We start from the raw sequence: 24163 nt of genomic DNA, 5'->3' as shown, positions 1-24163 counted from the left end.
TAGGGCCCACAGCAGCCTGAAGGCTGAGAAGCTGAGCTGCTCAATATCAGAAGAGCCCAAAGCAGTGTGGGGACAACCGCCAGGTAGTGGCTCAGAGGAGGACACAGTCGCTGTGAGCAGGTGATCAGAGCACAGGAGGGAACGAGCTGTAGATTTTTAGTAATCTACAAGAATCAGGCAGTTCCAGGACACAGGAGCATGAATGTGAACAGCCAATGGACCCAGAGCAGAGAGCAGGCGAGGCGTGGGGCGGGACCATGGACGCCCCGCAACCCTGCCAGGCTGGGTAGGGGAGGCTTGATCCTGAGGGCATGTTGTGAAGGAGATGCCCAGGTTCTGATGTATCGCACATTCCTCTTCCACTGTGCAGAAATGACATTTCTGGTTGGTCTTGAATGTCTGCTCTGGCCAAGCCACCCCCTCTCATGCTGGTTAACCAAGTGGCATGTGTGCCCACGCAGACCGTTCTAAGGAACAGTGTAATTGTCTAGACAATTTTCTCTCAAATACTCCATCCCGGAAGCGACCGGTCAGCAGAAGAGGGAAGGCAGGAGGGTGACAGCGTCCCTGCTAAGTCCTGTTGCGCATGGCAGCTGGAGTCCAGCCAGGCTCCAGAGGGGCTCCGGCTGGCAAGGAACCTGAGCGGGCTGATGGGACTCGAGGTTCTCTGCATGTGAGTTTGGGGTGAAGCTGTGGATGTGGGTAGACAGGATTGGGGTTGACAGTCATCCGTTTTGGAAGCCCTGGGGCCCCGCCTGTTAGATGTGCATGAGACCAGGGGTTGCAGCGTTCTCCAGGGGAAGGGATCGTGCTGGCCCCTGATGGAAAGGCAGCTGCAGGCTGGGCTGGGTGGCCCCTGTCTCTCTGCATGAGGGCAGCCAGGTTCCTAATGAGCCAGGAAGGACGATAATCTGGTTCTTGAGTGTCTGGCAGAACTCTCTCATTGCTTACCGGGCCTGTTTGAGGGTGAGGACTGAATCTGTTGAGGGTTTTGAGGCCACGAGTCAGCTCAGGGAGCTCAGTGCCACTGCCCGCTTCTGTCTGCTGGGACTCCCTCGTTTTTCTGCAAACAGGGCCAGGCGGAGTGTTTCTGAGTTCCCAGATTTGAGGACATTCTCCTCCTCCCTAAATACACCCCTGGCCCCGACACAGACACATACTGGCATGGCAGAAGGGCTGGGAAAGTGATCTCTCTCAATAAGAGTAAAAAATGGTGCTGGAGAGGAGAAAGGCCATGGAATTTGAGACGTGAGTGAATCTTCCAATCCCCTGTAGTAATTCCCTATATCCCAGCAGCTGCCATGGCTTCCCAGGATGGGCAGGCAGGACCCAGGCGAAATAGAAAAGGAACCAGGATCAGTGCCCCGAGAGGGTCCCCGAACCGTGGAGTGCTGTCCTCACTGATTTTCAGTGAGTGCTGGCTTTAATTTCTGCAGTGTTCAAGGCCAAGCAGCTCTGGATCACTGGGTTTTGGTTTTAAAGTCTTGGGAAACCAGAGGGCAGCTCATCATCACGTGCTCCCAGGGTCTGGCCCGGGGTCTGCCGTGAAAAGATGCTGCGATCTGAGCTCAGCACTCACACCTGTCTCTCTGTCAGCTCACTGGGGTTGGAGACAGGCTCATCTGATAGGACGATAAAACTTCCAAGCACATGCCTTGCATTTGCTGGTATCCTTCCCAAAGGGCTTGTCAGCTTTTACACCTATTATCTCAGCATCTTCTAGCTGTCTCTGGGGAGGAGCTGTTCTGATGTAGACAGTCAGGTGAGTAATAGGCTGAGCAGTTTGCCCAAGATTAATCAGACTTGAAGCCAGCGCCAGCCTTCATCCTTATCTGGCTCCAATCTGATTTGCAAATCTCAAGCTTACTGTGTTTTATTTACCCACCTGTGTGTAAAACACACCTTACTGTGTTTTATTTCCTTTGTTTACCCAAAGGAAAAACAATAGTTTCTTCCTTTGGTGCTATGAAAATATTACTATTGGTTGGGCGTGGTGGCTCATCCCTGTAATCCCAGCACTTTGGGAGGCCCAAGGCAGGTGGATCATGAGGTCAGAAGTTTGAGACCAGTCTGACCAAGATGGTGAAACCCCATTTCTACTAAAAATACAAAAATTAACCAGGCAAGGTGGGGGACACCTGTAATCTCAGCTACTGGGGAGGCTGAGGCTTGAACCTGGGAGGCAGAGGTTGCAATGAGCTGAGAGTGTGCCACTGCACTCTAGACTGAGCGACAGAGCAAGACTCTGTCTCAAAAAAAAGAAAGAAAGAAAATGTTACTAGTAAATATTTCCTGTTTTCCAGTTAGTTTTTTTTTGGTAAAGATCAATAAAATGGAATATGTCCATTTTTGTTTTAAAAAAATCATTCTGTTGCCTATCTATTGAAAAAGATCTTTCATTACATGAGTAAGAATCTAAAAGTCTGGTTTACGAGGCTAGTACCGATGTATTGTTAAAGTACAGGTGGTCAGCCTTGCCAGTTCAGGAATGATTCTGGGCATTTTCAAACTCAAACTTTCCTCCTTCCAGCTGATCTGTGGATTCTTTACTCACAGCGTTAGCAGGACAGGTGGCTGACAGGGCCGTGGACTTTTCACTGGGTGGCCAGTAGCAACATCGTGTGGAGAATTTTCTACTCTGGGCGATTTGCTGGGAGGACTCCTGGGCGTGAGCTGCTACAGCCTCCTTCTTCTCTCCCTGTTGGGTGACTCTGTAAAAAGAAGGACGGGAGAAGCTGAGGTTCATTCACTTACCTGGTCCACTTCATTCCCAGGAGCAGTGTCAGGGAGACCTGCCAGGGTCAGCAGAAGCTCTGAGCTGAGTCCCTTGTGCAAAGAGGCAAGACACTTGGTGGCAGCTGTTCCCTTCTAGGTCTGGAAGTGCACGTGCTCATGTACAGCTTCCCTGGAAGAAGAAAGAAACAAAAACTGAGATTTAGAACAGCAGGTCTGTTTCCACCGGCAGCCACTCTTGGGCACAGGAGACCAGCAAGAGCTTTGTTTTCAAAAGGCTCTTCTGGCTGGGCATGGTGCCTCACACCTGTAATCCCAGCACTTTGGGAGGCCAAGGCGGGTGGATCACGAGATCAGGAGTTTGAGACCAGCCTGACCAACATAGTGAAACCCCATCTCTACTAAAAATACAAAAATTAGTCAGGCGTGGTGGCTCACACCTGTAATCCCAGCTACTCGGGAGGCTGAAGTAGGAGAATCACTTGAAACTGGGAGGCGGAGACTGCAGTGAGTCGAGATTGTGCCACTGCACTCCAGCCTAGGCAACAGAGAAAAACTCTGTCTCAAAAAAAAAAAAAGGCTCTTCCATTGCAGATATTCACAGAGGCATCTGGGCTACACTTGAATGAAGGAAAAGTAAACACATTAAACTTTTTTTTTTGAGATGGAGTCTCGCACTATTGCCATGGCATGATCTTGGCTCACTGCAACCTTCACCTCCCAGCTTCAAGTGATTCTCCTTGCCTCAGCCTCCCAAGTACTGGGATTACAGGTGCCCACCACCATGCCCGGCTAATTTTTTTGTATTTTTAGAGACAGGGTTTCGCTATGTTGGCTAGGCTGGTTTCGAACTCCTGACCTCATGATCTGCCCCCTCGGCCTCGCAAAGTGCTGGGATTACAGGCATGAGTCACCACACACCCCGCCGAAATCATATTTTTGATTCCATGGAACACTGCAACAGTGTCTCTGTTCCTTTCGACATTCTAACACGATGCACTCATTGTTTTGGGGGGGAAATCCCAATGTCCAGTTCCCGCCATGTCCATAGCAGGCAGGGCCAGCTTCATGGGCACGTGGCCCATGCAGTTACAGGGAGCCCTGTGCTCAGAAGGGCTTGCACTTGGCTTGACATTCTGCAGACTCCATCTTGACATTCTTAATAATTTTTGAACAAGGGGTTCTGTATTTTCATTTTGCACTGGGTTCTACAAATTACCTAGCCAGTCCTGAGAGCAGGCAAAGGTAACCTAAAGGGCCTGATATTCTTCAGAGAAATGTACAACCTGGCCACCATGTATCCATCTGAAGGCTAAGCCGCACCAGCCATGCACTACTTTATCTGCAAGGCCTTTGCCTGCACAAGGATTTCTACCATCTGAAATCTCATACCTGACCCAATTAATTCTAAACATCTTTGTGTCAAAGTATCACAGGGTTTCCCGGAAGACTGACCTATCATATTCTTACCACTGTGAGTGTATGCTTTGGGGCCAGGGCCATGAGTTTTGTTCTCAAAGGTTCTCCATGAAAATATAAATGCCTGTGGGGTAACTTCTTGGCCACATTAACAACGAGGGAGGATCAGTGGCCACAGGGGCTGCGGTCCCAGGAAGAGGACCCAGGTTGTAAGAACAGGCTATGCTGGGACTCTGGGAGGGTGGGAGCCAGATGGCAGCAAGATAAATAAGGAACCCTCCACATCTTTCTAGATGGGGAAGGCAGGGATCACATGGGGGAAGGTAAGATTGTAGCGGAAGAAGAGGAGCTCAAAGGGAATGGGAGAGCCTAGCCTTATGGGTGGGTGCAACCGTATTCCAGGGACAGGCCAGATACAGCTGTCCCCAACTCAGGAGTTCCCAGAGACAGCGTGCAGTCAGCAGGCAGGCCCACTAGAACACACATCTGAACTATGACTCTGTTAAACACTTTGGGACTCTTTAAAGCTCCTAATAGGACCAGCCCGGCAGTGGCTCATGCCTGTAATCCCAGCACTTGGAGAGGCCAAGGAGGATGGATCATGAGGTCAGGAGACCAAGACCATCCTAGCTAACACGGTGAAACCTTGTCGCTACTAAACATCCAAAAAAATTAGCCAGGCATGGTGGCATGGGCCTTTAGTCGCCGTTACTCGGGAGGCTGAGGCAGGAGAATCGCTTGAACCCGGAGGGCAGAGGTGCGGTGAGCTCCAGCTTGGGCAAAAGAGTGAAATGCTGTCTTAAAAAAAAAAAAAGCTCCTAATAGGACCTTTAAAAGTTACATCAGGCCGGGCATGGTGGGAGGCTGAGGCACTCAGATCATTTGAGGTTGGGAGTTTGAGATCAGCCTGACCAACATGGTGAAACCCTGTCTCTACCTTAGCTAGGCTTGGTGGCACATGCCTGTAATACCAGCTATGGGGAGGGCTGAGGCAGGAGAATCGCTTAAACCCAGGAGACAGAGGTTGCAGTGAGCCAAGCACACCACTGCACTCCAGCCTGGGCAATAGAGCGAGACTCTGTCTCAAAAAAATAAAATATAATAATAAAAGTTACATCTGTGAAGCCAGTGGGGCTGGGTGCAGTGGCTCACACCTGTAGTCCCAGCTATTCAGAGGTGGGATGATCACTTGAGCTCAGGAGGTCGAGGCTGCAGGGAGCCATGATTGCACCACTGCACTCCAGCTGGGCCCCTACGAGAACCTGTCTTTAAAATAGAAATAAAATAAAATAATTTTTAATGAAACAAACAAGCCAGTGGTTCTCAAACCTGGCTGCACATCAGAATCATCTGGTGTGGAAGAGGAGCTCGAAACTTCCCACACATGGACCCCACCCCGGTCAGTGAATCAGATTCTCTAGAGATGGCCAGGGCATCCAGATCTTTCTAAAGCTCTCCAAGGGCTGTGGATACCACAGGAGACTGGAGATCCACCGATCCAGGTGACTTTTCCAGGATTGCACAGACCCTCCTTATGTCCTCATGTCCCTCCATCCCAGCTTCGACTCCACGGCCCACCATGATGTTCATTCCTCTGTGTGCACACATATTTCCCTTGGCTGTCTGCCTTCATCATTTTCCCCTAGGAAAACCCCCACCAAGTCCAGTCCAGCCCTTTGTCCTCTTGGGACCCTTGCAGTGCAGCTGCCGGTGCTGGGAAAGGCTGTCCAGCACGATGGTCTGCTGGTACCCAAAGGACCACTCGCCCCACCTGCACCCAGCACTGACCAGCACTTGGCCCCTTGACTTGGTCCAGGCCTGCTGTCATCTCCTAGATGACCATGGTCTCCTCTGTGCTCAAGCCTCCCGCACCTCCTCCCCGATCTCCTGTCTTCAGACATCATGTTGCTTCTCATTTCCCTGAGAAATTGGAACAATCTCAGAACATGTGTTAGTGCCCGCTGCCACATCCCCCAGCCTCCTGCTCCCGCGCCCCTCCCATTCTGGAGTGCGCTCTCCACATGATGGTCAGAGCCGGTCTCTCCATGTGAGCTCAGCATCCCTGCTGTTGCTACACCATGTTTCCCTCCTCACTGGACCATTTCCTCGAGCATGCAAACATGCTTCCGTCTCCCATCTTCAAAACAACAGCAAAGCAAGAGTCCTCTCTTGCCTACACATCCCGCTGGCAAAGGCTCCTAACTCTTTGGGTTTGATTTTCTGTTGCCAATGTTGTTCTGGGCAGCGGGGATGGCGGCGATTGCCTGGGCTCCCCTGGGGAATCTGGCAAAGCTGATGTATTCTTCTCAGCACAATATTTTAAGTGTGTAACAGAACACATAGCATGCAGGATTATAAAGGAAGTGAATTATATTAAAGCAGTTATCAAAATATTTTAGCACAATTTTGTTCCCAGTAATGCATGACCTTTATTAATGCATTACATGATGAGAGCTAACAAGGGGCTTATGAGTACCATTTGAAATCTTGACAACGGTAAATGTTCTTTGTAGGTATCTGCAACACCTGTGATGTGATGCGAAATATGATCTCTATTGCTGATGAAGGCAGAGGCACTGGTCACATTGCTGGAGGTGGCTGCCTCCATTCAGGATTGGAGGAAAGACTGTGGCCTCATTTCCTGATGCCCCTGGATGGTTCAAGTTCTTGAAAGAGTTCTCTGGGCTCACTCTCCTGTCCCTCTGTCCCTATTGTCTCTTGAACCCACTCCAGTCAACTCCACCGAAACAGAGCCTATCAAGGTCTCCGATTTCCTTCATGTCACTGCTCCAGCGGTCACTTTTCAGTGCCCAGATGACTTGATCCATCAGATGACTTGACTGGACGTAGTAGATTGCCCTCTCCAGCATGGAGCTCTGTCCTTACTCACCAGCCTCCCTGGGGTTGACCCTTCACTATCAGCCACTCTGTAGCCCATGGCTGGCTCCTCTTCACCTCCCTCCCCTCATCCCTCCCCTGATGTTGGAGGCTTCCTGGAATCAGCCCTGGAGCCCCTGCTCTTCCCCATTTAACACTCCCTCCTAGGAGCCTCTATCACATCTTTTAATCCCATCTCCAACCTGTGGAGACACAAAAGATTTCTCCAGTTCAGTTCCTCCCTGAACCCTGCACCTATATATCCAACCAGGGTTTCCCAGCTGGGTGGGCACAGACATCTCAAACTCAATATGTCCGAAACAAAATTCCTTTCTTCTGCCCTTCACCCTCTGTATCAGTCAGAGTTCTCCAGAGAAACAGAACCAATAGGATGTGTATCTACATAGAAAGAGATCTCTTTACTATAAGGAACTGGCTCACATGATTGTCAAGGCTGACATGTCCAAAATCTGCAGGGCGGCCCAGGCCAGTGGCTCACATCTGTAATTCCAACACTTTAGGAGCCCAAGGCTGGAGGACTGCTTGAGCCCAGGAGTTACTTTTCAACATAGTGGGACCTCCATCTCTACAAAACCTTTTTTAAAATTAGCCAGGCATGGTGGCACATGCCTGTAGTCCCAGCTACTCAGGAGGCTGAGGTGGAAGGCCTATAAACTTTTATTTTATAGATGGGATCTTGCTGTATTGCCCAGGCCGGTCTTGAGTCTGAGAAGTCAGACTTGACTTCTCTTGACTTCTCAGATTCAAGACCGGCCTGGGCAATACAGCAAGACCCCATCTATAAAATAAAATTCTGCGGGGTAGGCTAGCTGTCTGGAGACCAGGATCGCTGAAACTACAGTTTGTCAGAAGGCAGCCTGCTACAGAGCTGAGAAGGGCTGATGTTTTAAAAGCCAGTCTGCTGGAGAAAGCTTGCTTGCTCGGGGGAGGCTGCATGTTACGGACTAAACATTTGCATTCTCCCGACCAGGCGCAGTGGCTCACGCCTGTAATCTCAGCACATTGGGAGGTTGAGGTGGGCGGATCACCTGAGGTCAGGAGTTTGAGACCAGCCTGGTCAATATGGTGAAACCCTGTCTCTACTAAAAATACAAAAATTAGCTGGATGTGGTGGCAGGCACCTGTAATCCCAGCTACTTGGGAAGCTGGGGCAGGAGAATCACTTGAACCCAGAAGGTGGAGGTTGCAGTGAGCAGAGATTGCACCAATGCTCTCTAGCCTGGGCTACAAAGTGAAGACTCTGTCTCAAAAAAAAAAAAAAAATTGCATTCTCCCAAAATTCTTATATTGGAGCCCTGAGCCCCAGTGTGATCGTATTCGGAGAAGGGGCCTTTGGGAGGTCATTAGGGATTGATGAGGTCAAGAGGGCGGGCACCTCATGATGAGATTCATGTTCTGAAAAGAAGGGAAAGAGAGAACGACTTCTGTCTGCCTGCGTGCAAAGAAAAGGTCCTGTGGATTTCTACCAGGAACCAAAGCACCCAGAACATTGATCTTGGATCCAGAATTGTGAGAAGACAAATTTCTGTGGCTGAATCGAGCAGGTCTGTGGTATTTTGTTGTGGCAGCCTAAGCTGACGAAGACACCAGTGTTCTTTGTGTGTTCCAGGCTGGCCTTCGCCTAATTGGGTGTGGCCCACCCACATTCTGGAGGGCAGAATTTCAGTGTTAACCTCGTCAAAACACTAACCGAACAGAAACCCAGAGAACAGTGATCAATCACAGATCTGGGCACCCCACGGCCCAGCCAAGTTCACACGTTAAATTGATCATCACACTCTCCAAACCTAGGTCTCCAATCCTCTTCAAGCTCTCAATAAATGGCAACTCCATTCTTCCAGTTGCCCAAGACAATAACCTTAGGCACCTGCGTTTTGCACCCCACAGCTAAACCATCAGCACATTCCGCCAGCCTCACCTGAATGGAGAAACTGACCTCTTCCTGGCACCCACCTCTGTCTCCGCCACCTTGGCCCGGCCTCCCGGCATCTCTTACCTGAATGATCACAAGAACCTTTTGCTTGCTCTCCCTAATTTCAGCCCAGATGTAACCTTGGACAAGTTATGTAACCGTTCTATGCCTCAGTTTCCCTATCTGTAAGTAAGGACGGCAACACGCACATTGAGATTTGCTTAAGAATTAAATGCCCATGGAAGCACTTAGCATGTGTTTGGCATATCATAAACACTCTGTAACTGTGACTGCTTTTACTGTCATCGTGAACAACTAACAGCTTTGGAGCACCTGGGCTTCAAAGCCTAACTTGACAGAGAATGAGTTTGAAACCTCACGTTTAATAGTATTTTCCTTAGCATTAGAAAATCTTAGCCTTATGTTTTCATTTGACACCACGTTTTAACCACGGCAGTTCATTCCCAGTTCAATAATTTTCAGAGGCTTACAAAATTCACAGAATAGTTATCTTATTCATGAAGGTTTCCAGCCAGTTGTGACAATGTCCTATTGCTTGTTTGGGGCTTTTTCTTGTTTTGTTTTTCTATTTTGATGTAAGTCCTGACTAACGGGGGAGCCCAGAGGCTCTGCTGGATCTCCAAGGCAAAGCCTCCGCAGGCTTCTGAGTTACCTCATTCAAATCTGGACTCTGCCCCAACCTTGGGCTTTTATGGTCTATGAAACCAAGACATGTTGACTTAAGAAAACCAGACATCCAGTCTGAAAAGGTCAGTCACCAATTTGGGTGCAGCCCAGCCAATTGCACACAAGCTGGAGATGTGACTCTCCAAACTCGTGAGCTACGTGAATTCACACACTTTCTAAATGTGGAGAAGCTGAATCATTTAATTACAATCACTGTATGGGTTACTTGCTATAGATTGTGCTTGAATTTTCAAATTTGCAGGGGGCTTTCCAGATTCCTTTCTCCATGTCCTCCACACTTTGGGACATGAAGCTAGACATGGCTTTGATTTTCGTCTTTATCTTTCTTTTCTTTGTTTGTTTTTGTTTGAGACAGGGTCTCGCTCTGTCGCCCAGGCTAGAGTGCAGTGGTGCGATCATGGCTCACTGCAGCCTCAACCTCCTGGGATCAAGTGATCTTCCCACACAGCACCCAACGTAGCTGGGAATACAGGTATGCACCACCATGCCCAGATAATTTTTTTAATTATTATTATTTTTTTTTTTTTGTAGAGACAGGGTCTCACTATGTTGCTCAGACTGGCCTTGAACTCCTGAAATCATGCAATCCTCCCACCTTGGCCTTCTAAATGTTGAGATTATAGGTGTGAGCCACTGCACCTGACCTGTTTTTATCAATGACAAATGTGAAGCCACCAGATCACGCTCAATGCCTGTCCTGGAAGGGGACCCAGTTCTCATAATCAGAGATGAGGTTTCTTCATTTGTTTGTTTTTTGCGATACAATGTGGCTGTCTCCCCCAGGCTGGAGTACAGTCGCACAATCTCTGCTCATCGCAATCTACCCCTTCCAGGCTCAAGCCATCCTCCCACATCCGCCTCCAAAATGGCTGGGATAACAGGCTTGAACCACCATGCCCAGCTAATATTTTTTATTTTTAGTAGAGTCGGGGTTTCACCATGTTGACCAGGCTGGTCTTGAACTCCTGAGCTCAAGTGATCCTCCCACCTCGGCCTCCCAAGGTGCTGGGATTATAGGTGTGTGCCATAGTGCCTGGCCAAGCGTTTTTTCTGTAATTCTCCGTGCTGCCACTCAGCCAGTCTGCTGGGTGTGTTTCCTACGGCTGCCACAACAAAGCACCGCAAACTGGAAAGCCCGAAACAACAGAAATTTATTCTCCCATGATTCTGGAGGCTGGAACCAGGAAACTCGGGTGTGGGCAGGCTGGTTCCTTCCAGGGCTGTGAGGGAGCATCTGCCTCTGTGGCTTGCTGGCCATCCTCCGCATTCCTTGGCTTGGTAACTTCTCATTCCACCCTCTGCCTCCATCAGCACACGTTCTATCTATTTCCGTCTTCACATGCCAAGCCTCTTATAAGCGCAGCAGTCCTGTCAGTTTAGGATCCACACTATTTTAGTATGACCTCATCTTAACTAATTATATCTGCAATGACCCTATTTCCAAATAAGGTCAATTCTGAGGCACTGGGGAGAGGGGAGGACTTCAACATGTCTCTTTTGGGGGAACAGGTCAATCCATAGCATCCCCTAGATAAAGTGTGCCCAGAGAACACTTAACCATTAGTCATCTAATAATCAGGGAAAGCTTTAGGAAGCATGTTCATGTCCACCTGGGTTTTTTGGGTTTTTATTTTTTGTTTTACTTTTCTAGCATCTTTGTTCTCAGATGGCAAGTTTTTCATCACCTACACCTTGAAAAATGAAAAACAACAACATAGCAAACCTGCCTATCTTGTCAGGAAAAATCGCTCTGAAAAGGCACCAATGTTTTTAAGTAAATGAAATTCAGTCATTTCATTTTTAAATGTTGATCTACTGCATTTTAGGCCGGGCGTGGTGGCTTGTGCCTGTCATCCCAGCATTTTAGGAGGCTAAAGCAGGTGGGTCACAAGTTCAGGAGTTCGAGACCAGCCTGGCCAGTATGGTGAAACTCTGTCTCTACTAAAAATACACACACACAAAAAAATTAGCCAGGTATGGTCGTGCATGCCTGTAATCCCAGCTACTTGGGAGGTTGAGGCAGGAGACTTACTTGAACCTGGGAAGCAGAGGTTACAGTGAGCCAAGATCATACCACTGCACTCCAGCCAGGGTGACAGAGTGAGACTCCATCTCAAAAAAAGAAAAATGTTAATCTACTGCATTTTAAATGAATTCTAATGAACTTTGGTGAGTTGAAATGAGAGAGAGAATGCCTCCAGAAAGGGTTTTTTAAATGTTTGTGTTTAAATGCTAGTGACTTAAGTTTGTAGTTTTCAGTAAATCAATAGATCATCCAACCTTACTGAATTAAAATAGCCTCTGTAACCATTTAACCACATACCACGGTTTTCATTTGGGTTAACATAAACTTTTCCTCAAATCAGTTCTTATTATAAAAAATAGATTTATTCATCCAAAAGGTGGGGGGAGGAATTCATGGAGCGTGTCATTTCTGTATGATTTTGAGTAGGATACTTCACATCTGTTTTCCTGAATAACAACGACAAGCAGTAGCTATCATGAGAGTAATTAGTCGTAGTCATGTAAGTCCCCTGTCTCTGCCTCTCATGGAAAGACTGCGTGAAAGACCCTTGGATGGCACAGAAAGTCCTCACACATTAAAAATACAGATGCCTGCCAGTCTGAAAAAAGAACCCAAGGAAAGTTAGAGAAAGTTTGGAATCATAATAAAGAAAATTTTATTTTTAGAGCCAAAAACCCCACAGTACAGTGCATTTGAAATGAATATGAAACGGGTGTTCCAAGGAATCGGTTGATCACTTTCTCATTCTTACATATTTGTGTAAGAAGATGTGCTAAAAACAGCCCCTCTAAAGTATCCCTAAGGTTCTTGAAAAGATACGCATTTGTTTCACAGGTTATTAAGAAACACAGTGTCTAAGATGTCCTCAGGAAATACTGGTTGAGGCCAGGCGATTATCAATTCTAGGCTCACACCTGTAATCCCAGCACTTTGGGAGGCCAAGGCAGGTGGATCACTTGAGGCTGGGGGTTGGAGACCAGCCTGGCCAACATGGTGAAACCACATCTCTACTAAAAGTACAAAGCTTAGCTGGATGTGGTTGTGGGGTCCTGTAATTCCAGCTACTCAGGAGGCTGAGGCAGGAGAATAGCTCAAATCTGGGAGGCAGAGGTTGCAGTGAGCTGAGATCACACCACTGTACTCCAGCCTGGGCGACACAGCAAGACAAGACTCTGTCTCAAAAAAAAAAAAAAGGAAAGAAGGAAAGAAAAATACCAGTTGAAGTTATTTCATGCAGATGCTTCATAGCATAAGAGTTACTTTCCTTTCTCTGTCTTGCGTAGTTTTGCTAATATGTCTCATCTAAATGAATCCAAATCTCCCTTGAGTTTATTTTTAATTCTCAAATTCAAGCATTTATGATTTGGTTTATCTTGTTTTGTTTGAGAGAGTCTCACTCTGTCACCCAGGCTGGAGTGCAGTGGTGCAATCTCAGCTCACTGCAACCTCCACCTCCTGAGTTTAAGTGATTCTCCTGCCTCTGCCTGCAAGAAGCTGGGATTATAAGGGTGCGTCACCACACCCAGCTAATGTTTGTATTTTTAGTAGAGAGGGAGTTTCACCATATTGGCCAGGCTGGTCTCGAACTCCCAACCTCAGGTGACCTGCCTGCCTCAGCCTCCCAAAATGCTGGGATTACAGGTGTGAGACATTGTGCCCAGTCTAAAGCATTTATGAAATAGCTAGACAATAAAGAGGCCATTTGGTTGGGGTGACAGTGAGGACATTCAGGTTTTTGAACCAGATTTTTTTTTCTTTTTTTTTTTTTTTGAGACGGAGTTTAGCTCTTTTTACCCAGGCTGGAGTGCAATGGCGCGATCTCGGCTCACCGCAACCTCCGCCTCCTGTGTTCAGGCAATTCCCCTGCCTCAGCCTCCTGAGTAGCTGGGATTACAGGCACGTGCCACCATGCCCAGCTAATTTTTTGTATTTTTAGTAGAGACAGAGTTTCACCATGTTGACCAGGATGATCTCGATCTGTTGACCTCTTGATCCACCCGCCTCGGCCTCCCAAAGTGCTGGGATTACAGGCTTGAGCCACCGCGCCCAGCCTATGAACCAGACATTTTCTTAAGTGACTGATCATCAATGTTGAAGCAACTCTACATTCTTTCAAGGGCCAATGACGATGTTCATTTGAAGGTGGCACTTCAGTTTTCTCTAATGAGATTACAGAAAGCAAATCAAGTTTTACTCTGTTTCTATAACAGACCCAATACCATGTCAGAGCATTTGGGGGCAGACGCGTACAATGGCTCGTTCCCAGACACCTTGCGAGCCACTCAGACCACACGGCAGGCAAAAGGCACCAGTGGCTGCCTCCTCCAATTCCCTACCTACACAGTAGCGCTCAGGGCAATTTCGGATAAAGAAACTTCCACTGTGTCTGGCTCATGCCCCAGCTCCCCACTGGTGACCAGCACCCCTCCCATCTGGGGCTGACATTTCCCTCACCGGTGTGGGTAGACAAGAGCCACGGAGCAATGCATGTCCATAGAAAAGCTTTCATCACAGGGGCTGATTTTGCAAGGGATGAGGTGACAGCAGCAGGTGAGACTGCTGAGGGCTAAGGAGAGCAAGGGACTCAAACACCCCACCTGTCCCACCGCTGTGCCCCTCCAAGAAGCCTGGTCTCACGCGCAGCATCCACACACTTACTTGACTCCTGCCACCTCCTTTACCAAAGAACAACTTGCAGTGAAATCACTTCAGCACGATCACTCGGACTTGGCGATGGTGAGATAGGGTGGGTCCTGTCCCACCCCTGTACCCCTCCAAGAAACCTGGATGGACAGAGGCCCAAGGATACACCCTGAAGAACTAGAGAAAGGACTTCAGATGATGGGACAAAGTGAAGAATGAAACAGACATGCCCGGGGAGGAGGCAGTCAAGACGTGGGCTAGAAAGCAACATGTCCACCCCTCAGTCCTGGCCAGCCTATTCCCATGGCCATCGCTGTTGAAATAATGATTAATTTGGAGCTAAAGTTGATGCAGCTGGGGTCCAGGTGGGCCAGGAGGTGAGCCAAACGAGGGCACCCTACTGTGTGCTCCTGCTTTCTTAAAGAAAAACATAGCTCAGAGAAAACAGAGAGAGACAACATCAAAGTTTATAATGAACACACACAAACCCTCTCCCTTCAGAGCTGGTGATCCCGAGACCAGACAGTTGGGAGGGCCTATAGCAGTTCTGCTGTTTCACAAGTGCCCTTCACAGATTTTCAAAATTCTTTACAGCTCTATCATTTTCTAGTACTCTCTCTGCTGGGGACAAAGCCGACCGAAACTCCAAGGTTTAATGACTGTGCTGTTGAATTTCAAACTCACATGGGGCCTGTAGCCTCTTTGTTTTGTCCAATTTCTCCCCTTTGGAATGGGGGTATTTACCTGATGCCTGCACCCTCATTGTATCTAGGAAGTAACTAATTTTTTTTGATTTTGCAGGTTCATAGGCAGAAGGGACTTGCCTTGTCTCAGATGAGACATTAGACTTGGACTTTTGAATTAATTCTGGAATGAGTTAAGCCCTTGGGGGACTGTTGGAAGGGCATGATTGTGTTTTGAAATGTGAGGATGTGAGATTTGAGAGGGGCCAGGAGATTTGAGAGGGGCAGAATAATATGGTTCAGCTGTGTCCCCCCACAAATCTCCCCGCGTGTTGTGGGGAGGGAGCCGGTGGGAGGTAGTTGAATCTTGGGGGTGGTTACCACCACGCTATTCTCATCGCAGTAAGTTCTCACAAGATCTGATGGTTTTATAAGGGGCTTCCCCCTTGGCTCCGTTCTCTCTTCTCTTTCCTGCCGCCATGTAAAGATGTGTTTGTTTCACCTTCTGCTAGGATTGTAAATTTCCTGAGGCCTCCCAAGCCCTGCAGAACTGTGAGTCAATTAAACCTCTTTTCTTTATAAATTGCCCAGCCTCAGGCAGTTCTTTATAGCAGCACGAGAAAAAACTAATACAGAAACCCACTCTATCTCACCACTGCCCAGTCCAAGTGCTGTGCCCAAGTGATTTTACTGCAAGTTCTTCTTTGGTAAAGGGAGTGGCGGGTGTGAGGGGTTCTCTAGTCAGGGAAGTTTAGCAGATGCTGCACATGAGACCTTTTCTGGGAAAGTCACGATGCTCACTGACACATTTCCAACTATGCCAAGTCCCCCAGTCACCCAGGCTTTCCCAAACATGTTTGACCTTCATGTCCTCAACACAAGACATCCTGCAAATGCGGCATTCCAAGATGCAGTCATTGGGAAACTCAGCCCTAAATCCTGCTCTCGTGCGCAGCTAAGCCACATACTCCCCACCCAGGATTGTGCTTTCAGGGTTTTGTGATCCCAAATGCAAGACCCAGCACTGATTCCTCTAACACATCTTGTTAGATTCTGACTTCCGACCTCCACCCAGCCTGCCGAGGGCTTTCTGGAGCTTGATGCTTGGAACCCTGTCCTGGACCCGTATCTCTCTAGCAAATCTTCCCACACACATACATGGCTGCAGGAAAACAGTGGCCCACAGATGAACACCAGTTCAGCCCTGCAGGGGCTGCTCCTCCTGGGAGGCCAGGCTGGGCAAGTTCCTTCCTATACAAACAGCCCTGCAGGGCAGGGCACTTCCGGAGCAGCAGGGAAGAATTGTATGTGGTTTCCAGGGAGATGCGTTCAGTTAAAGTTATTTTTCCCTTGAAAGGCCCCAAAGTGAAAAGCAGTTGCAGGGAAGTTGCATTATCACCTAATGCCAGTAGCAGCTGCTGGTAAAGAAGGAAAGGGGGTTGGGGAGCTGGTGTCTGGGAGCTGGGGGCTCATTAACACTCACTTCTTAAATTAGCAAATCCTTATACCACGAGTCTAAAAATAGCAGGCTAATGGTTTCTAAAATTAGCCATCATTGCTCTGCATAAATATTTAGACCTCCAATAAACCTCTGGTCCACTTGCCTAGCCTAATGGGCTTGGCTTTCATGCCACATTCTTTACGATCCATCTACTTCACGGTTGACCTTGACAGTGAGAGCCACAAGAAGCCCCACTATGCTTGGACCAGGGACATCCCGTGTGGTTGTCAGCCTGGAGGCAGCCTCAGAGCAGGGCAGGAAGGGATCTCAGAAGCCATTCGGAGATCTGGGTACCTGAAGAAGCCTGTGGTCCCGGTTTCCTTGGGACTGTCTTAGCTTCCGCACTGAAGGTCCCCGCCCTGGGCAACCCCTCAGTCCCTCGCAAAGCAGGACCCTTGGTTGCCCTGATTGCCAAAACCCCTGCAAAGGGGGCAAGGCTGCTGTTCTGGGATCTCTGTGGGAAGGAGAATCTGTTGCTAACCCCACCCCTCAGCCCTCACACTGACTTCTGTTCTGTCTCATAGAGGCAGGTAGTGTTTAAAGGGAGGATGACACCAAGGAGTACACTAGCCAGGCCAGGCATAGAATTTTCATCCTCTGCTCCTCTTGTTTCCCCATGTGTAAAACAGGGATGGTAACAGTCATGGCCACATTAGGTTGCTGGAAATAAACTAGGACATGTGTCAATGTTCAAACCATGCTCAGCCCCTCAGCTGGTGTCATCCGTGTGCTCAGGGTGCAGGGCGGGTCCGCCGGCACACCCTCTGGCTGTGCATGTCAGGGTGGCCACCTTGGCCTTGCTGCCAGCACCTCCCCCAAGGCAGTGACCACAGGACAGCTGCCAGCAGGGACTTGACGGTGTCCTCAGCCCCTGGACAGAATGAGTGCATGCCCAGAGGAGGGAAGAAAGGCTTTGTGCAAAGCCAGCGCTGTGCACGGTGCAGTGCGTGTGGCAAACTCTGTGCTGCGAAAAAATAGTCATCCAAAACAGCAGCAGCAAAGCCTCCCTTGGAGTATCCGTCCGTGCTCACGCTGCAACCGGAGTCAAAGAACGACCTGAGACTGGTAACTTACAAAGAAAAAGGCTCCATCGGCTCTCGGTTCACAAGCTGTTCAGGAAGCATGGCTTGGGAGGACTTAGGAAACTTAGAATCTTGGTGGAAGGCAAAGGGGAAGCAGGCATGAGCCACACGGCCGGACGAGGAGGAAGAGAGAGAGGGAAGCGGGAAGGTGCCGCATGCTTTTAAACAAGCAGATCTCGTGAGAACTCACTATCACAAAAAGAGCAATGGGGAGTCCATCCCCGTGACCCATCTGCCTCCCACCAGGCCCTTCCTCCAACACTGGTGACTGCAATTCAACAAGAGATTGGGTGGGGACACAAATCCAAACCCTACCACCTGGACACCCCTCAGCCCACCGCGTGTCCTGTCAGGCACCACGTGCTTTTGTTCTTATTTATTTTTGTTTGTTCATTCACCAGGACAGAATCAATTACCTCCTACAATGCCAAGGCATTTAAACCCAGTTTATGTTTTGCGATCAGCAAGATGATGGTTTAGACTCCCAGTGGAGGCATCAGATATTAATTATTTATTCACCAAGTGATTTACATCTAGCAGGGGATTTATTTATTTATTTTTCAAGACAGAGTCTCACTCTGTCACCCAGGCTGGAGTGCGGTGGCACGACCTAGGCTCACTGCAACCTCCGTCTCCTGGGTTCAAGTGATTCTCCTGCCTCAGCCTTCCAAGAAGCTACGTGGAAGGCTAATTTTTGTATTTTTAGTAGAGATGGGGTTTCACCATGTTGGCGGGGCTGGTCTCAAACTCTTGACCTCAAGTATCCATCTGCCTCAGTCTCCCAAAGTGCTGGGATTGCAGGCTTGAGCCACTCTGCCCTGCTGGGCATTTCTTGACAATGTCCCAGGGTCTCATGGCAGCACTGTGCGGCCCCACCCTCCTGCGTGCAGCCTGCACTGCTTAAATGAGGCTCAGCCCTCTGCAGAAAGAGAAACAGGTTTTGCCTACTGAGTTCTTGGCCGCTTTGGGACACTGAAGTGACTTGACATCGGCAGAGATGTTTTCCTTTTTTCCCTTCAGAATCAAAAAAGAAGCTGAGCCCCAGGTTGCCCACTGGGTAGCGCAGCCAGGGCCCAGGGCCTCCTAATCTCTGTCTCGTTGATCACCTTGTCCCCGGCAGGAGAGAAAAGCTAGTGGTGTCCACTTGGGACTTCCCCTCCCCTCCCTTTCTGCTTTCATTTCTTCCTTTTTTCCCTTCCTTTCTCTGCCCTCTTCCTTCTTTCTCCTTCTCCCTCTCTCCTCCTTTTCTTCCCTCTCTCCTCCCTCCCTCCCTCCCTCCCTCCCTTCCTTTCCATATTTCCTAGTGTCTTCTATATGCCTGGCCCTACATGGGTGCTGGGTCCTCGTCCCCAAAAAGTGTCCTGGATTTTGGTATGCTAAGAATTCTTTAAAAGCCTTTGAAAGGGCTCCACATTCCCATATCCCTGAAAGCCAGGTGGTTGCCTCTGTCTTATAACAAAGTCACCCTCAGACAGCCCTCACCAATGACAGTTGGACATAGAGAATAGGGAGCATGGTGGGAGTGAAGGTCAGTGCTGGAGAGAAGGGATGCTGGCCCTTGGTCCTACGGCAGCTCCTGAAGAGCCGTGACCTTGGAAATTCCTGCCCCAGCATCAGCTGACAACCTCTAGGTCACATCCAGCTCTGGAATTCTGAAGGCAGCATCTGACCTGCCCAGGAGACTAAACCTCTCCCTGGCTGAGCATGTGGGTGGGGAAGCTTCCCGCTTCAGAAAACCCCTCATCCCGACAACCACGCAGGGCTGTTTTCTAAGTCGCAGCCAGCACACACCTTAGCACCCTCAGTCCAGGGCGTGAATAGCACATGTTGATTTAACAACTGTTATTCCTGATTACTGATGAACAGAAGGACAAGAGACTCCAGCGCAGCAGCAGTGCTTAAGGGTAGACATAAGCAGAACTTCCCGCAGGCGCTAAAGCCCTTCCCTGAGGCCAGCATCCGGCTGTCACCCTTCAGATCCTGCCTTTCCAGGAGAGCAGGTATTCTCCCACCCAGTGACGTCTCAGAAACTATTTTTGAGAACATGCTAATTGCCACACCAACTGCCTATGGAAAACTCGGTTTCGGTGACAGAAATAAGTGCACGAGATAATCTTTAACCCGTTTCCTTTCTCTCCCTGCTCCTGCCGCGCTCGGCTTTATTAGGGTTCCTGCCGGCACCTGAGGAGCGGCACGACCCCGAGGGCCCAGGGAGCTGCCCGGCTGGCCTAGGCAGGCAGCCGACCATGGCCAGCACAGCCGTGCAGCTCCTCGGTTTCCTGCTCAGCTTCCTGGGCATGGTGGGCACGCTGATCACCACCATCCTGCCACACTGGCGGAGGACAGCGCATGTGGGCACCAACATCCTCACAGCCGTGTCCTACTTGAAAGGGCTCTGGATGGAGTGCGTGTGGCACAGCACGGGCATCTACCAGTGCCAGATCTACCGCTCCCTGCTGGCACTGCCCCAAGACCTCCAGGCTGCCCGTGCCCTCATGGTCATCTCCTGCCTGCTCTCGGGCATCGCCTGTGCCTGTGCCGTCATTGGGATGAAGTGCACACGCTGCGCCAAGGGCACGCCTGCCAAGACCACCTTCGCCATCCTAGGCGGTGCCCTCTTCATCCTGGCCGGCCTCCTGTGCATGGTGGCCGTCTCCTGGACCACCAACGACGTGGTGCAGAACTTCTACAACCCGCTGCTGCCCAGCAGCATGAAGTTCGAGATCGGCCAGGCCCTGTACCTGGGCTTCATCTCCTCGTCCCTCTCGCTCATTGGTGGCACCCTGCTTTGCCTGTCCTGCCAGAACGAGGCACCCTACCAGCCCTACCAGGCCCAGCCCAGGGCCACCACAGCCACTGCGACCACTGCCCCCGCCTACCAGCCACCAGCTGCCTACAAAGACAACCGGGCCCCCTCAGTGACCTCAGCCACCCACAGCGGGTACAGGCTGAATGACTACGTGTGAGTCCCCACGGCTGGCTTCCCCCCAGGGCCACTGTGGGCTGGGTGTCCTGTGGGACTGTCGATGGAGGCAGGGGTTCCAGCACCAAGTTTACTTCTGGGCGATTTTTGTATTTAAGGAAATAATGTGAACTCGAGGAAGTGTCTTTAGAGCGCAGGGACAGAGGGGAAACAGGAGGAGAAAGTGCTCTCAAAGACTGAAAAAAACCCCATGTTTGTATTTATTCTATGTGTTTATGTGGGTGATTCGATAACAAGTTTAATACAAAGTCACTTGGGAGTTTGGTCAGTGGGGCTGATTTGTGATGTAGGAATAAACCCTGTGGACACGGCTGTTTATGAATAAACCCTGTGGACACGGCTGTTTATGAATAAACCCTGTGGACATGGCCGTTTATGAATAAACCCTGTGGACACGGCTGTTTATGAATAAACCCTGTGGACATGGCCGTTTATGAAATGGATGGTGTCTGCTATTCTGCCTCCTAAGGTGCTGGTAACCACAGTCAGAGACCGCGGGGCTCAGGGCTGCACAGCCCTGCAGCAGTGCTGACCGCAGCACCGTGGAGCCCCGACTCTGACACAGGGTGGGGATCTCGGGGAGGGCGGGGCTGATCTCCACCTGTAAGATGCTTGAAAACACTAGAGCTGCACCGCGGCTTGAACTCAGAGGCAGTGTCGGAGAGAAGGGGCTTCCTTGGAAAAAGACAGTTGCCAGACGTCACAAAATAAGGACAATGTCGGCCAGGCACGGTGGCTCACGCCTGTAATTCCAGCACTTTGGGAGGCTGAGGTGGGCAGATCACGAAGTCAAGAGATCGAGACCATCCTGACTAACATGGTGAAACCCTGTCTCTACTGAAAATACAAAAATTAGCTGGGCGTGGTGGCGCACACCAGTAGTCCCAGCTACTCCGGAGGCTGAGGCAGGAGAATCGCTTGAACCCAGGAGGCAGAGGTTGCAGTGAGCCAAGATTGTGCCATTGCACTCCAGCCTGGGCAACAGAGTGACACTCTGTCTCAAAAAAATAAATAAATAAATAAGGACAATGTCATTTTCTTCCCATAAGCAACAGGTCCCCACTGGTAAGAAAACAAGAGTCAGAAGGAAAAATGGGGCCACGTGCAGTGGCTCCCGCATGTAATCCCAGCGCTTTGGGAGGCTGAGGGGGTTGGATCACCTGAGGTCAGGAGTTTGAGACCAGCCTGGTTAACATGGTAAAATCCCATCTCTCCTAAAAATACAAAAATCAGCCAGGCATGGTGGTGGGCACCTTGTAGTCCCAGCTACTGAGGAGGCTGAGGCAGGAAAATCACTTGAACTCGGGGGGCAAAGGTTGCAGTGAGCCTAGATTGCACCACTGCACTCCAGCCTGGGCAACACAGAGTGACACTCTGTCTCAAAAAAAAAAATAAATAAATAAAAGAGGGAAAAAGGGAGTGAAACATGGCCAGTGTCTTAGCTTTCTAGGCTTTGGCAAAAAGCCCAGTTAGGACACTGCCGGTCCCCAAGGGCCCCACTGGGACTTCACTGGCTTCTTTTCTTGGGTGGCCAGTCCCGGCTGCCGTGAGAGCAGGTCCTAGCATCTGTGGCTGTTCCTGCAGCTGCAAAAAGTATCTGGGGAGCAGGGGGAGACCTGACGGCTCTGAGGACACTGCTGATCCCTGCTGGCTGTGATCTAAGTCACATGGTGACACATACACCCTATCAGCCCAGAGAACCCCCGGCCTGCTTTCACATACAGAGGGGCTTATGTCCTTGGCCCACTTCAGACAGCACCTGAGCAGGTGCTGTCACCTTCTGAATGTGAAAGGAAACAGCTCAGTCTGTGGAAGGGCTTGGCCTGAGACCTATACACAGAGGAGCTGTGATGTGAAGTCCCTCCATCCTCAGTGGTCTGGGAGTCAGGGCTCCTCCCTGCATGCAGGGAAGAGCCGCAGTGGGTTCGTGGCAGGCATGCAGCTGGCGGGCCAGGCTCGCCCGTGTGGCCTGCTGAGACCCTGGCTTCCAGGCCAGGGAGGTTCTATACGGGGGTCAAGAGGCTTGAGAACTGGTATCGAAAGGGCAGGGCAGTCCACCCACAGCCTGGAGCCCTGGAACCCGCCAGGCCTGAGGCCTGTGGATGCTCTCCTGACCTCCTTCATGCAGGAATGCTAGAGACAGGGTTTTACCATGTTGGCCAGGCTGGTCTTGAACTCCTGACCTCAAGTGATCCTCCTGCCTCGGCCTCCCAAAGTGCTGGGATTACCAGTGTAAGCCACTATGCCTGGCTTCTTGTCTGTTTTGTATGAACCTCTAGACCCCAGGCAATAGATGACTCCTCTGGAAGGAGTGGGTGCCACACACCTCGGCCTCTATCTGACCACAGAGGAGCTGAGGAGTCCAGGATCTGCCATACTATTTAGGCCAGGCATCAAGATCAGATAGGCCCTCGTTTACTCAGGATGAAACAAGCAGTTGTCATCTATTCTTTAAGTTATAAAAAAAAGGAATAAATCTGAGTCCATAAAGAGGAGAAAAACAATTTTCTACCAACAGAATGATACTGTCAGTCCTTGCTTGATGGGTACAACCCAAAAAGCGTTTGATGAAGTTATTCTAGTTAACAGACCTGTTACAAATGAAAGAAAAAGTAGCTGCCGGGCGCGGTGGCTCAAGCCTGTAATCCCAGCACTTTGGGAGGCTGAGGCGGGTGGATCATGAGGTCAAGAGATCGAGACCATCCTGGTCAACATGGTGAAACCCTGTCTCTACTAAAAATACAAAAAATTAGCTGGGCATGGTGGCGCCTGCCTGTAATCCCAGCTACTCAGGAGGCTGAGGCAGGAGAATTGCCTGAACCCAGGAGGTGGAGGTTGCAGTGAGCCGAGATTGCGCCATTGCATGCCAGCCTGGGTAACAAGAGCGAAACTCCGTCTCAAAAAAAAAAAAGAAAGAAAACGTAACTTTGCTTTTTGTTTTGAGATGGAGTGATGCTCTGTCGCCCAGGGTGGAGTGCAGTGGCTCAGTCTCGGTTCAGTGCAACCTCCACCTCCTGGGTTCAAGGGATCCTCCCACCTCAGCCTCCCGAGTAGCTGAGAACAGGAGCGCACAACAATGCCTGGCTAATTTTTGTATTTTTAGTAGAGATGAGGTTTTACCATGTTGGCCAGGCTGGTCTCGAACTCCTGACCTCAAGTTATCCACCTGCCTCAGCCTCCCAAAGTGCTGGGATTACGGGAGTGAGCCACCGCACCCTGCCATGAAAAAATAACTTTTTCTTTTTTTGAGACGAAGTTTCACTCTCGTTACCCAGGCTGGAGTGCAATCTTGGCTCACCGCAACCTCCACCTCCTGGGTTCAAGCAATTCTCCTGCCTCAGCCTCCTGAGTAGCTGGGATTACAGGTGCACACCACCATGCCCAGCTAATTTTTGTATTTTTAGTAGAGACGGGGTTTCACCATGTTGACCAGGATGGTCTCGATCTCTTGACCTCGTGATCCACCCACCTCGGTCTCCCAAAGTGCTGGGATTATAGGCGTGAGCCACCGCGCCTGGCCGATAAAATAACTTTTTCGAACTCTTTCTCTGAATTCTGTCACTACTAAAATATGG

At 49.8% G+C, this 24163-nt stretch overlaps 1 protein-coding gene across 1 annotated transcript; it reads left to right on the top strand.

Moving 5' to 3' along the window:
- Positions 1-299: 299 nt before the first annotated feature.
- CLDN14 (claudin 14) lies at positions 300-21614 on the top strand. The gene is made up of 2 exons (XM_002761411.6): positions 300-673; positions 19772-21614. The coding sequence occupies exon 2, from the start codon at positions 19852-19854 to the stop codon at positions 20569-20571; it is 720 nt and encodes a 239-aa protein (XP_002761457.1). The 5' UTR covers positions 300-673; positions 19772-19851; the 3' UTR covers positions 20572-21614.
- Positions 21615-24163: the final 2549 nt, after the last annotated feature.

The sequence above is a fragment of the Callithrix jacchus genome, chromosome 21 (genome assembly GCF_049354715.1).
Source record: "Callithrix jacchus isolate 240 chromosome 21, calJac240_pri, whole genome shotgun sequence".
NCBI classification, from domain to species: Eukaryota; Metazoa; Chordata; class Mammalia; order Primates; family Cebidae; genus Callithrix; species Callithrix jacchus.
This window is presented reverse-complemented; position numbering and strand designations above follow the sequence as displayed.

What these genes read in the sequence shown, in the direction of transcription:
- CLDN14 (XM_002761411.6), top strand. Translation starts at nt 19,852, where the DNA reads ATGGCCAGCACAGCCGTGCAGCTCCTCGGTTTCCTGCTCAGCTTCCTG.